This window comes from Pipra filicauda, unplaced genomic scaffold (assembly GCF_003945595.2).
Source record: "Pipra filicauda isolate LSUMZ 115617 unplaced genomic scaffold, ASM394559v2 scaffold83_size3615187_pilon, whole genome shotgun sequence".
Lineage (NCBI taxonomy): Eukaryota > Metazoa > Chordata > Aves > Passeriformes > Pipridae > Pipra > Pipra filicauda.
In genome coordinates this window covers 2664174-2678711 of record NW_024105020.1, presented here as the reverse complement: position 1 = coordinate 2678711, position 14538 = coordinate 2664174, and the positions used below count along the sequence as shown (strand labels likewise).

The 14538-nt window shown below is 43.3% G+C and overlaps 1 protein-coding gene across 2 annotated transcripts in view; it reads right to left on the bottom strand.

The window, feature by feature from the left end:
• AFF3 (AF4/FMR2 family member 3) overlaps positions 1 to 14538 on the bottom strand; it is a 331674-nt gene that overhangs the window by 65192 nt on the left and 251944 nt on the right. Inside the window, exon 9 of one of the 2 annotated variants that reach the window (XM_027718125.2) lies at positions 11288 to 11328. In XM_027718125.2, the coding sequence (XP_027573926.2) occupies positions 11288 to 11328 (41 nt within the window). The remainder of the gene's footprint in view (positions 1 to 11287; positions 11329 to 14538) is intronic. The other variant, XM_027718126.2, reaches the window with a different exon arrangement.

Below are 14538 nucleotides of genomic sequence, written 5' to 3'. Positions count from 1 at the left end.
TTCAGGGCAAAGTTTGAAAAGTCCATTTGTCTCAAAATTTAAAAAAAAGAGTCTGGTAATTCTCCAGGGTTTTTCCTCTTCCTTCAGGCAGCTATTTTTGCCTGTCCAGAGTTCCTAAACCCTGCCTAAGAGCCTTTTAATGTGGGAAATATTGTCCTAGTGTCTCCTATCAAAGGAATAATACAGAGGATACAAATATTTACAAACCAACTCTAAGTCCACATGGTCAGTGTCAAGCTTATTAAGTTTTAGAACAAGGCACATCATGATCTTAAAAGAAGTGGCTTCAGGAAATCAGTACTGGAGGGCGCTATAATCAAGGAAGAGCGATGGTTATTGCAGTGAGCTGAATGGCACAGACAGAACCCCCCATGCCTGGCTGATGGTGTGGCCATCCCACTGTGGGGCTGGCAGCCAAGGGGCAGCCCTGGCTGGGAGGGGGCAGTGCTGGCCCCCAGCTGCTGCCCAGCTGGGCTGTGTCCCACCATGTCTCAGCAAAAGGTGGACACCGGTGTCGATGGGGCTCCAAAACAAGGCAGTGGGCTGGCCCCCCAGTACAGCTGTTTTTCTGTTGTCCCCCTTAAATGACGGGGTCCATATGTGGGTGATGCTTGGGTACGCTCTGCTGGACTTCAAGAATGACACTGCAAGCAGAGGGGCTTGGTTCCTGCTGTGTAGCCCTGAGACTGGAGGCAGCTCGGAGACACTGGTAGGGTATGGGGGTTCCAGGGAGGGCTCCAGGTACCTCAGTGGGATCAGGGTGGTTTTGAAGAATGGAGGAAGGGCAAGACTGAGCAAGCAAAACAGCAAGGCTCCATGACATGCAGCCAGAAGGAAAGGAAAATGGGAATGGCAAGCAAAGTCTCATAGGACTGCTAGGACCCAGGGTCTAGCTGCCCTCTCGCCGCTGCCTTTCCCGCCAACAGGCATCACCGTACTGGGTATGAAACAACACAGACCTCCCCGGGTATGCCTGGCGCCAGGGCCAGAGCAGATCCTCGCAAAAGCATATTAAAGTGTCTTAAAGGATCATTGCAAAGCAAGAAATTTACTTGGCAGGTCTCTATGACTTTTCTGGGGGGATTTTTATCTGTTGTGTAAATCAGAATCATGGGATTCTTTAACCCTGCTCCTGTTTTTTTGTTTTTTTTTTTTTTTTTTTTTTGTTTTTTTTTGACAAATTGTTCATTTAGAGCAGTTATGCTTGATTGTGCCAGTAAATAATAAGTGAGAGCTATTTGTGAATTATTTGGCTGCTAGATTTCCACAGAGAAGGGCCTATTCTCTTCTGTGTGAATGTGTGTGTGAGAGGCAGTGCCTCAGCATGAAAAAGAGTTTTGTGCCTGAGTCAAGAATGAAAAAACCCTTTAAAATCTTGATAGCAATCTAACACAGAAGATACACTCCTATGCAAAGTAAATTTCATTAGATATAAAATACTTACCTTTAAAATAAATAACTTTCTTTTTTGCCGAAATGACAGAAGATTGCAGACTATATTTAAGATAGCATGTGTCATGTTTAAATCACCCCATGGAAAAATACTTAATTTAATTTAAGTAATTTCTATTTCTGCCTTTCAAAATGATATAATTTTCAGGTTATAAAAATGTAATGTCTGAACTTAGTTTCTTTACGCCTAGTTTTAACCCAGGCCTAATTTTACTTCTAAGTTAAAAACACATTAGAGCACACAGTCATAATATGATCTGGCCCCTCTCTGACTGCAAAAAGGGCAGCCTACTATAAATAGAATCCTTGAGAGAAGGAAGGCCTTCCATTTTGAGAAGGATTTTGAAATTTCACGCCATTCCAGTTTGGAACACAGCTCTGCAATTCTGAATTTTCCCATGAAACAGAACCTCAAAAGCAAGCAATAATAATGAAAAACAAAGCAGAAAGTGTTTGTTCTGATAATTTGTAAAGAAAAGGTCACCAGACAGACCTCCTGGAAATGCTGAGTGAGAAAAAAAACTTGTAACTTTGGAAAATGAGCCATTTGAGATTTCTGGGTCTCAGTTTACATCAAAAAGCTCCAATGGTTTGGGAGCCTGCAGCCCTACTCATCAGGTTGCCAGCGAGGGTGTTAGGGGAGCTGGTAAATAGTCAGCCTGAGCTGAAGTGGAACCTTAACCAAATCCTCATGTCTAAACCACACACTGGGTGTATTCCTCTAAAGTAATTCACTTGTGCAACCTTTGGAAACACAAATAGGTAGTGATGTGAATTTTAAAAGATGGAAGTATTTCCAGGGTCCTGAGGTACCCTCTGCTGGGCTTCAAGAATGACACTGCAAGCAGAGGGGCTTGGCTCCTGCTGTGTAGTCCTGAGACTGGGGGTAGCTTGGGGACACTGGTAGGGTACAGGGGTTCCAGGGAGGGCTCCAGGCACCTCAGTGGGGTCAGGTGAAGATTGGCATCCTCAGCAGATGAAAATTGGGATAACCCCACCAGAATCAGTAAAGCCGATTTCACGTTGTACTGGTGAAAATCTGGTCACTGAAGTTTAAAACAGACTCCAAAGTGTACAGTCAGTGTAAAGTAAAGATCTTCGCCAGTGTGCGCCAATCAGAGCCACTAAGAGAACTATCATGGGACTCAAAATGTTAAAAACAATTATATGATTTAAGCTGTCATTTCATGTAGAATAAAACATATCTCAATCACACTAAACCAGAAACTTGTAATTTTTCTGTTTACTTTTCACATTTACCATGAAAAAATGCTCCCTACTGCCACAAACTACATGGGTAAATGGAAAGGTTTGCATGCAAAGCCAATCTGTCAGCATTGGCTGAAAAGTGTATAAACATACCTCCTTCTCCTGATGTCTGCATAAAAAGACTTTTCACATGCATGGAAAAAGTATTCCTCCTTAACCAGCTCAAGCCCAACAGCTAGGTATAGCATTCCTTGCTCACCAAAAACTCCCAAAGATTTCAGTTTCACTTCTGGGTATATCAGAAATGTGGGGTCAAGTCCCTACTTTGGCAGCGCTGCAGGGCATAGAAATTCTCCAAAAGTGGCCTTGCTTCAGTATCTGAATTTCAATGCACTGTGCAGAAAGTAAGTAAGCAAGCAAGAAGGGAGGTTTTCATAGAATCATAGAGCAGTTTGTCTTGTAAGGAACCTTTAAAGGTTATCTAGTCCAACCTCCTTGCAGTGAACAGGGATATCTTCAACTACATGAATCTGATAGTTTTCTTAGAAAGTTCTGGATCTGAGTCTTTCCCACGGCTTTCATAGCCAAGAATTTCTGCAGAGGTACTACCAAACATGCCTGAAACCTTTCAGCTATGATATTCAGCTGATAAAGCATTGGTATGAGATTTTATGGATCACACTGAGCTATAGGACCCTACTGGATTGCTGGTGTACCTTCACGCCAATGTATGTGGAATAGCTAAGTGGGAAAAAGCTCTTCCATCCTAAGTGCTTCATCTAATTTCACAAATGTTCCAGTTTTTCTCTGGAAGGAAACCCAGGCTGTTCACAGATCACACATTTTCTTTAACTGAAATGCAACAAACCTAGAACACTGTGAACCATTCCTCAATGACAGAAAAAATTCAACTCTTATCCAAGTGGAGAGGAAAGTATAAAAGTTTTCCTTCAACATACATCAAAATCAAGACAGTCATGAAAAAAGGAGGAGATATCTGGATGGGACTGCACAGGGGAGAAAAGTATCTCAGATCAAAACAATGTGATTCCTTGCAGGAGCATTTCAGGCTTGATTCAGCCACAACTATTCCCCATAGTGAAATCACAGGGCACCTCTTTCTTTGTTACAACTCATTTTTTTTTTCCTGCAAAGAAACTGGACACAGTTCTGCATCCATGTAGGATCTTCTCCACCCCTCAGAGAGCAAAGGGCCAGCCAAGGTATAGACTGTGTGTTGTCCCCACTGGGGCCTCATCAAGACTGAGGAGTCCTTTGCCCACCCTGAATGCAAGCACATCTCTTTTGTGGGACTGGCTTCCTGCAGAACATGACTGGTCTCACCCAAGCAAACCAGGCCTCCCATCTCCTTTTTGCCTCCACTGTTGCCAGAGTCAGAACAGAACCAAGAGCATGGAGAAAATGCTATTGAATCTAAAATTAAAAAATACAGAGGGCAGAAGGCAGATAGCCGTACCAGTGACAAAGGCAAACCTTGAAGTTCAGCTGAGATTTCTAAGCTACCTTTGCAGGAAGGCAGGAAAAACCAACTGGAGCAAGCATGTCATCATCCATGGAGCTGATGCCAGAAAACCCTGTTGTGCCTGGCTGAATACTGAATCATTAAAGCTTGAATGGGGGATCTCCTTCCATCTGCTGCATGGACTGCTGCCTCACTAAAAGGGAACTGAAATTTCTCCTTTGCATTGCTGCACCTGCTCTGGAGACTCCCCAAACTACAGCTAGGACATGATTCACAAACGTACAGGGGTCAAAAGCCTCAAGCTAGTGTCATGTAACTGGACCAGGCTGAGGTGTTGCTGATTGCTATGAATTTTCAGCTTTTCTTAAAATAAGATGGTAATGAAAGTGTGGTTATTTGTGTGAACAGTGTGGCTGCTGGTTTCCAGCTCTTGGTGCTGTGTAAACCTGAGTTCTCTTTCATCAGACTGCCAGGAAATAGATACAAATGTATTTATAAGATTTCACTTTTTTCAGCATAGCGCTAAAAATAGCACAATAGTATAGGATTCTCTGTTCTCTTATCCCACTGCTGAAGTAAGAAAGGCATAATGTTATCAACTAACTGTCCTCTTACTTCTTCCAATAAGGCAAGTCTTGGCTACCAGAATTACTATCAAGGTTAAAATCCCTTTTGTTTTACAACACGTTCATTGCCTAGGGGGACTTTCATTGCCCAAAGGGAGAAAAATGTTCAAATCTCATCGAAATATCAAAAGTCATATCAATAATAAGGAAAACAGAATTCATTAACAAACTCACTGCCCATAGCTATGTACTGATGATATATGGGAGTGGTGTTCAGAGTGTCAATTCCATAATACTTTAAGTCAGTGCTCTTTGATCCACACTTATGGAGATGGACAGATAGGTTAGACAAGATTATGCCCCCAAGGGTCATAAAAATGTAGAAGTTTCCCAACTGCAAAGTGATTTTTCTAAGACAATTACCTGCATACTTTAACTGGATGGCCACATATGCCTTCCAGGTTTCATATTGTTAATGTTTGTTTTCTCATGGATTGTTACTGTTTCTCCTACTCTCACACTTTTTATTTTTTGCCTCAGATACACACATTAAAAAAACACTCTTGTCCTATGTGATTTATTCCCAAGAAATTAAATTACATTTTTATAAGCCCGTGTTACCACAAATGATAGCTGAAGATTTGCAGAAAAAATAAATTCCTGGTCTGTTGCTGTGAAGCATCCTCGCTAGCACTGTACTGACTCCGTCTTTCAAAACCAGATGGAAGCAGTCCAACAGTATGATTAACTTCTTAGTCCCTGCAATTTCCTATTGCTCTACTTGCCCTAGATTTCAGGATTGACCTCTTGCTTCCCTGCAAAATGCACAGTTGCTCAGTTTGATAAATCACATGAATACTTTTTTGATCACAGTTATCTACTATTTACTACATACCCAGAGAGGTTAATCATATGCTGAGGCACTTCATATTCTGCACACATATACACTCTTCTTCCCAATAGCACTTTGCATATTCTTCATGCTGCCAGCCAGCAGTGGGACCTGTTTTCTCCTTACTAATATATGAAAGACCACAGACCTACACCTTGCCTCTTTTCCCTTTCACATTCATTCTGTAATTATTCACACACTGATTCTTAAAAGACCAAGGAAGAAAAAAAAAAACAAAACATGAGAAATTACTAGTCAGACCTTTCTTTTAGCAGAGAGATATTTTTCAAAATATAAATGTTTCTGGAAACTAGAACTGTTCGTCTCCCCCCAGATATCTTTGGGGAGCCATTGAGAATGCACGAGGTTGCCCATAGGGAGTTGGGAGATGTTTGGCTGTCATGATAGCAAAACACCATCACTTTCTTGAATAAAAAATACATATTTTCTTTTTCTTTCTTTAAACCTCAAAGGAATTTCAGTATTTAGTAGGGCTTAAAATTGCTACAGTTCCCTGGGACAGCCCTGCTTCACTTGCTCATGCAGCAGTACATCCAAATCACATCTGCGGTGCTATGGTAGAATAATTCTAAATAAACACCAACAACAGCCAAGGTATGGGAAAACATCCAACAGCTAATAGGCGAGTGCTACAGGTCTTGCTTACAAATTAAATAAAAGGAAATGGAGTCCCAGTTTTACAGAGATACCTATTCCTTTTCACTCCAAGCCATCTACACAGCCTTTTCTTCTAAAGCCCCTTTTCACTAATTCACCACATTCTCCAATACTGGAAATAGTATCCTATATACAATATGTGTCACTACTCTTCCACCTTCAAGTTCTGTAACTATCACGACTGAGAAATTCTAGACCATTCCAAGTAGCAGCTACCCTTTGCTACCCTATACTGTGTGAGAGGGCTGCAACTGTGAGACACCAGCATTTCCAACATGCCTCACCTAAGGCATAATTGATAAATCCACGTAGTCCCTGTCACAGGTATTCTTCTTTCCTCTCAAAGATAATCCAGAAAGCTTAAGCAATGTGCTAATGCTGCAAGAGCTGCATGTCTACTTCTGTGGCAGTGAGCACTGTGCACACATGCTCTTCTCCAGCCAAGCTTTTTGACTCCTGTGGAGCCCGTGATCTTAGTTCTGTCATTGTCTGCTGGGACCCAGATCAGCTATCCCAAGCCAAGGCTTCCCCTCGACTGTCACTGGTTGCACAGACCTGTCACATGAAGCCTCTCTGGCCAGCCAGCTAGCTGAGTCGCTGATAAGCCGACCACATAGCTTCTCATGTGGAGAACTCTCACGATGTAAAAGGCTATGTTATCAAAAACACCACTCCAACACAAACATTAGGTATGTGAGTGACATGAAGTACATGAGTCTTTTTGCTAGCTGCCACTGCACTATTTACTTACTTTAGGGTATCACAAGTTTAACTGCTTCGCATAATCGCAGCTCAAGCAGATACTTGAGAACAAGAAAACTTTGGCACCGTCCACCAAAAGTTTTAAGGCTGCTTGGACAGCTGCCTTCCCTGCCTTAAGTGATCTATTAAAAGTCTAAATTGCCTCTTTTTGTTGCCTTAATACTTTACAGGCTGTCCCTCCCCAGGCCTCCTCACCCAAATAGCGTATCTCAATGTGGCTTTGTCTAGAGAAGAGCCATGCTACACATCCCACTGGACTAATCACCAAGCCTGTGGCTGCTTACAATATCAGGGGAAGGGACTGGATTGTCCCAGGTCAACCTTTTCTATTTTCCTTGCAGCTGAGTGCTAAATGGATGCACTCGCCCATAAGAGGCGATGCAGCAGCACCTCTGCTTGCAAATGTGTCTCCCCCCACAGATGTGAGCCTCCCCTGCTTCTCAGCTCCCCAAACCCTTCACCTCTCCAGTAGACAAGGGGGCAAATTTTTAGCTCTTCAGGGTCTTGAGTGCTAGTGACCAGTCTCATTAGGGTAAACCAGCTCATGGCTGGCACAGCCTGCATTTTGGTGTCCTAACCGTGATCAGACATGGACGGATGAGGCCTGGTTACATGGAAATGCAAAGCACTATCCTTTCTGCCTAGGCCGAAACTCAGACAGGCTGTATAGTTCACCAGCCATCATGAAGAGGGCTTGTCTACATTGCCAAATGGATGTTCTGAGATGCCGCCTTCTGTCAACAGCACAAGTAAATCTAAAAGCTTTCATAGCTGGTACTTGAGAGCTGAGGTCTGGACGACATGTATATATGAACCAGGTGCTGAGTGTAAGCTAGCAAGTTGGGCTCTTTACAGGGCTTATCAGCTGGGGAGGGCAGGCCTGTCAGCACAGCCATGTGGCTGCTGGGATGAGCGGGTTCATACCTTACATGCCTGCACTGAGATCCATATGGGCAGAGCTAGTGGGGTCTGTCTGCATCCTCCAGTGTAAGTACACAGAAAGGAGAACAGACTGCGCCTGGGAAGTAAGCACATCTCCAAGTACCACCCAAGCACCACCCAAGCAGTGCAGTGGAGGACCTATCTTTGCCTTGTAAATGCAGTGGTGGTACAACACTTTCCTCTAAGCATTCAAAAGTCTTCAGCAGAACCATTTGGCCTACGCTCCAGCACAGAGAAATAAAAGCAGCCAGAGGAATAAAAATGCCCTAGGACCACTGTAAATCTTTACTTCATGGAAAATCTTATCTTGCACATGAATATGAGCTGTGAGTAAATTTAATGTGTGGATTAAGTACTGTGCGGTCTCCCTCATGGTGGGCTTTTTAGCCTAAAAAGAACAAAAGAATAATAATGAGTGTTATGTTTGGGTATGATTGCAAACAGCTGTAATTTACAGCTGGACATTCTCCACTGCAAATGTATCCAGCAAGCAAGTGGTTCTGGGTTAGTGGAACAGGCTACAAAACACTTAGCTTTTAACTTCAGCCTTAAGGTCAGAGTTCTGGAACCATGGGAGTCAATAATAAAATCTGTTTAGCTCAGCGGGATTAAGCAGGTTTAAGACCTGGCTTAACCACAGTGCTTACTGTTAAATAACAACAGAACACACTGAATATTTTAGCTACAGACATTTTTATTCATTTGAAAGCCATTCAGGCAGTGGGTATGAGAGTCAGACAACTGAAAATATGCCAGCACTATACCATTAAGGTATATGAGTTAAGATCTTGCTCTTCTCTGTCCCAGAAACTGAGTAATTTGTAGAGTTAGACCACTTTCCTGGAGAGCACAATAAAATTAAAACCAAGCTGCGCTGTATAAACACCGAAGGCTTTTCATGAGAAACGAAAAGCTAATGGGGCCAGTGCATCTTTTCTCACAAAATAGTCGGTGCATGTGCAGAGCAACCTGTCTTCTGGAAACAGAAAAGCTGTTTCAGTCAAGCTTCTGGGTCACTAATCTTTGTGTTTGCACATAAATCTGCTGGGGGTTACTGTGTCATTCTGAAAACAAGACTGAGTGTGATACACTACAGAAATCAATGGCTACAAGTTTAAAAACTCTCTCTTTTTTTTTTTTTTTTTTTTTTTTTTTTTTTTTTTTTTTTTTTTTTTTTTTTTTTTTTTTTTTTTTTTTTTTTTCTCCTCTTTTAGTTTAGCTGTTAGCTCGTTAATAGAAACTGAAAGCAGGAACTGCAACAGGAACTGCTGGAGAATATTTTTTTTTTAAAAAATAGTGGGCAAAATTACTGAAAGCTTTATATAAGATGCCATCTCCCTTGGTACTGGGAAGTGTTGGTGTGTGACTGGGAGCTCTCAGTTGCTACTAGGACACAACTAATGAGCAGCGGTATCACAGGCATCTTCCCTTTAGCCAAAAAGAGATAGAAGCTGCTGTCACAGTGTGGGATTTTGGCCTCCTGCCCTTGCTTTTCTTGCTGCAGTGAGGTTAGGGGTGGCAGCAAGGCAACCTCCAGGGTGCACCCCCAGCCTTCCTGGCACCCCCTCCAGAAGCCGGGGGAGAAGGGTGCCCCAGCACCGAACGCTGGCAGAGCACGTGAGAAAGCTGTAGTCCCTGGGCATGCTTCTAGGGGCAGACAGGACATTTATCTGATGATAAATACTGAGGTGTGATGGTTAACACTGAAGCCTTTTTGCCCTGTGGATGAGGGCAGTCTGTGTCCAGCTCCCTCACCACCTTCCATGAGGTAGGGACCATCTGTCCATCACCACCACTTTTCTTCCTAGGGGAGACAGAAAGTGAGCTGCAGGGTTTGGGGCTTGTTAGTTACCTCCAGGGGCAGTTCTGTAGAAATGTTCCTCATTCAGCTCAGGGGAAGGATACTGAGAAAAAAATCCCCGTGTTTCCTTTGGTCATGGTATTGTCCCCACCAAGGGCAAAATCTGCTTTGCCTTAGGGGTGAGTTTGCACACCTCCAGGGAGAGGGGCATAATGCTGACTCCAACTCCTCTTTGTTTCACATTCATTCCAGTTACAGCAAATACTTCTGTGCCCTATAACCGTGCCAGCAATTTCACCAGCATCCCATACATTTCACTGGGGAATTTTTTTTTCCTTAAAGGGGGGCAAAAAATTCTAAACAAAACTGTGTTTGTAAACTTGGGAAGGGAAAGTCGATAATTTTGGCGGTCTTAGCCTCTGAGCAGAGAGAAATGTTATTCATCCATGCACAACATATAATTCAGCCTAAGTGACAGGCTCTGCTCTGGAGAAATCCTGGCCTGAGCTGGCTTCCAGAGTCAATTACCGCTTATTCCCAGGGAGGCGGGGGGCTGGGGGCCAGACGGAGCAGAGGGGGCTGCCAACAAGGCATGGGGAAATTTACTCTGTGTCAGCCTGCATGACACAGTACCTCATTTGTGGAAAAATGTAAATCTGCTAGTTCTTTTTCACAGGCACTAAAATGTACAGTCTCTCCTCCCCCTTCCCTCCTCCATTTCCCAAAACTGGAAAAGAAATCAGGACCGTCTTAGAAAGCTACCTTATGTTTCAATCAATCCTCTTTCATAGAAGTCATTTAAGGTAAATACCTGTGCAGACCTACAGCCCAACTATAACATTTACTATGGCCCAAATCCTGAATTCCTCACTTGGACAAGTTTCCCACTGAAGTTAATGGATTTTTGCTTGAAAAAGAGCTGAGTAAAACCTGAACACTGTCTAAGGATTAGATCCCCTGCTTATCTGCCTGGAGCACTGCTGCGGTTCCAGAAGAAGTGAAAAAATTAATTAAATTCCTCCAAAATACCAATCCCTTAAAACTTAAGGGCTAAAAAAGGGCATTGTTTTTGTGCATAAGCCATATAGAGGATCTCATCAAAAGAAGTGTAATTCCCAAAGAAAGGATTTGGAAAAAGTCAAAAGAGAACATCTCGGAATAAATGAAGTACTTATTGCTGAAAAATGAGCTCAGATATATCTCAGCAAACTCTAAAGCTCAGAATTTACTGCATCATTCATGCCTTCTCCAGTAAGTTTCTTATCTCTTGTTTGGTATCACAACAAGGCATTCTGCATACTCTGTATGAAATACAACAAGACCGTGATTTTTTGCAGTAATAAACTCTACACATGCATGACAAATCCAAGCATGCAAAATGTTTAACATCCCAGTTCACAGATACTTTGGGGACAAAATCCGATTATGAGTTATATGCCACAATAAATAGGGCTCAACGTTTCATAAAGCAATTTATAGTTCATAAAAATGACAAAATGTACCTGTCAGATAGAACGCGGAGAGCAGATCTCTGTGCTGCCTGCTGGAAGAAAGGGCAGAGATGTTTATTTTATATTCTGACTTGAAAATTACGAGCACAATCAACACTTTAAAAAATGCGTTACACACATTTTTGTCATGTGTCCAAAATGTTAAAGTACAAGCAAAGTAGCAGAGAGTCTATAGTCAAATGGGCATTCCAGCCTAGTAAATGTAAGAACACTTTGTTTAAAATGCCAAAACCCAGAAGATTGTCAAAGCACTGCATGGTATTTGAGGTCTGAACTACTCATTTACACAATTTTTTCTGCGGGTCCCTGAAAACTCGCCAGGGCTTGGTTCTCTGCTTTCCCCTCTCCCCGCTTCCGCACTCCCACTCCCTCTCCTTTACCATTAGTCTCCTCCCATTCTTCCACAGAAACAAACATCACATATTTTGTTCCATTTGCGATGAATTATAAGTTTTGCAAAGCTTGCCAGAGCTGCTGCAGACTTCTCCTGAGTGCTGCCATGTTAATCTGCTGGCAGCGTTTGCCTACACAGTACAGGATTGACCTGTTGCTGGTTTGCTCTTCAGTTTTTGCCTAGTACAACTCTTTCGACGGGGTGGGGAAGCATGATGCTTTTTCTTGTGTTAACCAGAAGGTCTGGGAATAGAAATTGTAGCCTCTCAAGTTTAATAGGACTCCCAAGCCTATCCCTGAGCTAGTTTGCCACTTTATTATTATTATTCTTTCCCCTCCTTCAATCACTTCAAGTGATGTGATTCATGGCTTTGGCACAGTAACCAGCTGCTAAGCAAAGACGAAATCCATAACATTTTGAAAATCCACCTTAAAGCCTTCATTCTACTTGGAGCTGTCCAGAGTGTCCTCTTCCCAGCTGTACCTGTCCAGGTTGTGCCTCACATGGCACAGAAGGGACACAGAGCTAAGAATGACTTATGGAGACTCAAGCGGCGGGAAATTAAACATCGATTTTCTCATTGCAGTTACCAGTAAATACATTTTGAAACTGTTCTTCTTGGCTTTCCAGGTTGGGGGCTGCATCCTTATTCCCAAAAGAGGTAGATGGCTTACAGGCATCCTGCTCAGCACTAGAGAGCATGGAGGTAACCTTTCTGGATTGTCAAAATGTTTCTGACAGGTTGCAAAGGAAAACTTGATAGAACCTGATTTGTGGTTGCAGTTATGTTGCACTTCACAAAAAAGGTGTGAAAAGATCCTCAGAACGGATCCCTGAAGATCTGACAGGAGTGGGAAGAGTTTCCAGTTGATTTTTGAATCAGTATTTCTGCTCTGTGAAGTTTCTGGAATAACTTGTGCCTCCTGGGTTCCCTGGGGTGATGTAGTTTGCCATGTGCCACATATCAAATTGTCAGAAGACAGAGTGGCATGGCTTGCAGGAGGGTTTTTCCTTAGTGTTGACCTTCTGCAGTGGGCAGAGAACCTGTGGGAAGGGCTTGGAAGGTCCTACCAGCTCAGCAGGAGTGTGCCCATGGCATGAACACACTGTTTTTAGTGTTAGGAAAATAATATGGTGAGTCTGGTATTTTTCACTGTTTCCAGTAGGTCATACTATTTGCATGCTCTTTAGATACACCATCATCCATGCCATCCGGCCACTGAGTACGGGGCAGTCTTTAAAGAGAGCTGCCACTCTCCAGTCCAATGGGGTGGCATCATTCTTCCTATCTCCTCCCCAAAAGGCCTCATTAGGACAATTTCATCTCACGTCTTGCACACAAGCACAGGAGAGACCCAGATCTTAGATTTCAGAATGACTTATGGCTTAACCTCTTCTTTAACACCCTGGGTCAACACAGGTTCCCCTCCTCCCACACCTAATCTCACCCTCACTAGCAGGAAGCTATGTGCATTTTGAGTTTCAAGTTGCGCAGCTTTGATGCTGAGGCTCGTGCTATGTTACACTTTTGCCTGCAAAACTCAGGAGCCTCCTCGCACTATCAGAGCCCTTTTCCATGGCCAAGTTGTGCAGACACCATTCATTCAGGTCACCTCTCCTTCTCCTCTTCCACCAGCAGCCAGGGCTAGTCTTTCCCTCACGTGCAGCCACTATGTGGCAGTGCTGTTTAAGCCGCTTACCATGTTTCCCACTCTTGGCTCAGGTCACCACAGGTGCTCATGTGGTTGTACAATACAATACGTTGGAAAACTGATCCAGCCAAAAAAGAACAGTTTTCCTAATTTACGCCCCCCCTTCATTTCCCCCTTATTATTTTTAATCTGCATCACTTTTCTGAGCTGCTTCCCCAGGGAGAGGATGTCACATCACAGGGTGCAGTGTGACAATAGGAATGGGATCATGGGGGTAGTGCAGCAGAGACCTTTGCTGCTGATGTATGGTCATGTCCATCAGCAGGGTTGCTTTCACCTGACATGAATTCCACTCCTGTCTGGAGCTGCAGAGCACTCCTGGAGCAAGGCACATGGTGGCTGTGGTAGCCAGAAGGCACTGAAGGAGACAGTTTGCCCTGCAGCCACAGGCTTCATGGACATTGCAGAGACCTCAGGAAAGCAAAAATGGACTTTGATGACACTAAAAGCCCCTAACATGGGATGTAGGGTTCATATCACTGTTCTATTTCCCTAAAATCCCTAATTTTGAGAGGGAGAAGTGCTGGATACTTTCTCTTCCAGGCTTGAGGAAAGCTGCCCTCAAGAGGGAAGAGGAGAAGACTCTTATTGTGCTAATTGAGCCAGGACACATGGTGTGGGACTGCAGCCTCAAGTGCCAATCTTCAGTTTCCAGCTTGGTGCATCCAGTTGCTGACAGCTTTGAAAAGATGATTCCCTTCTGGGCAAGAAAGTGAGTTCAGATGACAGGCAGGGCAGCAGAGAGAAGTGCACAAATGCTTTTCAGTGACATCATTCTACTTTTTCAATTACCCTCTCATTTTAAGTCCTTTAATAAATATCCTTCTTCACCAAGATGCAATGCAGATTGCATGGGGTGCCTCAGTCTTTGCCTGGTGGTCACACATTCTCTAAATGAGACTATTGATTTCTTTCTTACAGTCAAAATACAACCATGTTTGATTGCATATTTGTGTGACTCCCTGAGTTGGTAATGGCCCCATTTCTAAATGATGGGGGAATAAGATCCAGTCACAAGTTTATTCTTCCTCCCTGGAGAAACAGATCTATTGCCTGCAATGAAAGGCAGTTAGCAACTATCCAGCAATTTTAATTCTAGCCTATATTGCTTCCCTCTCCTGGAGAAAGTGAGCTGT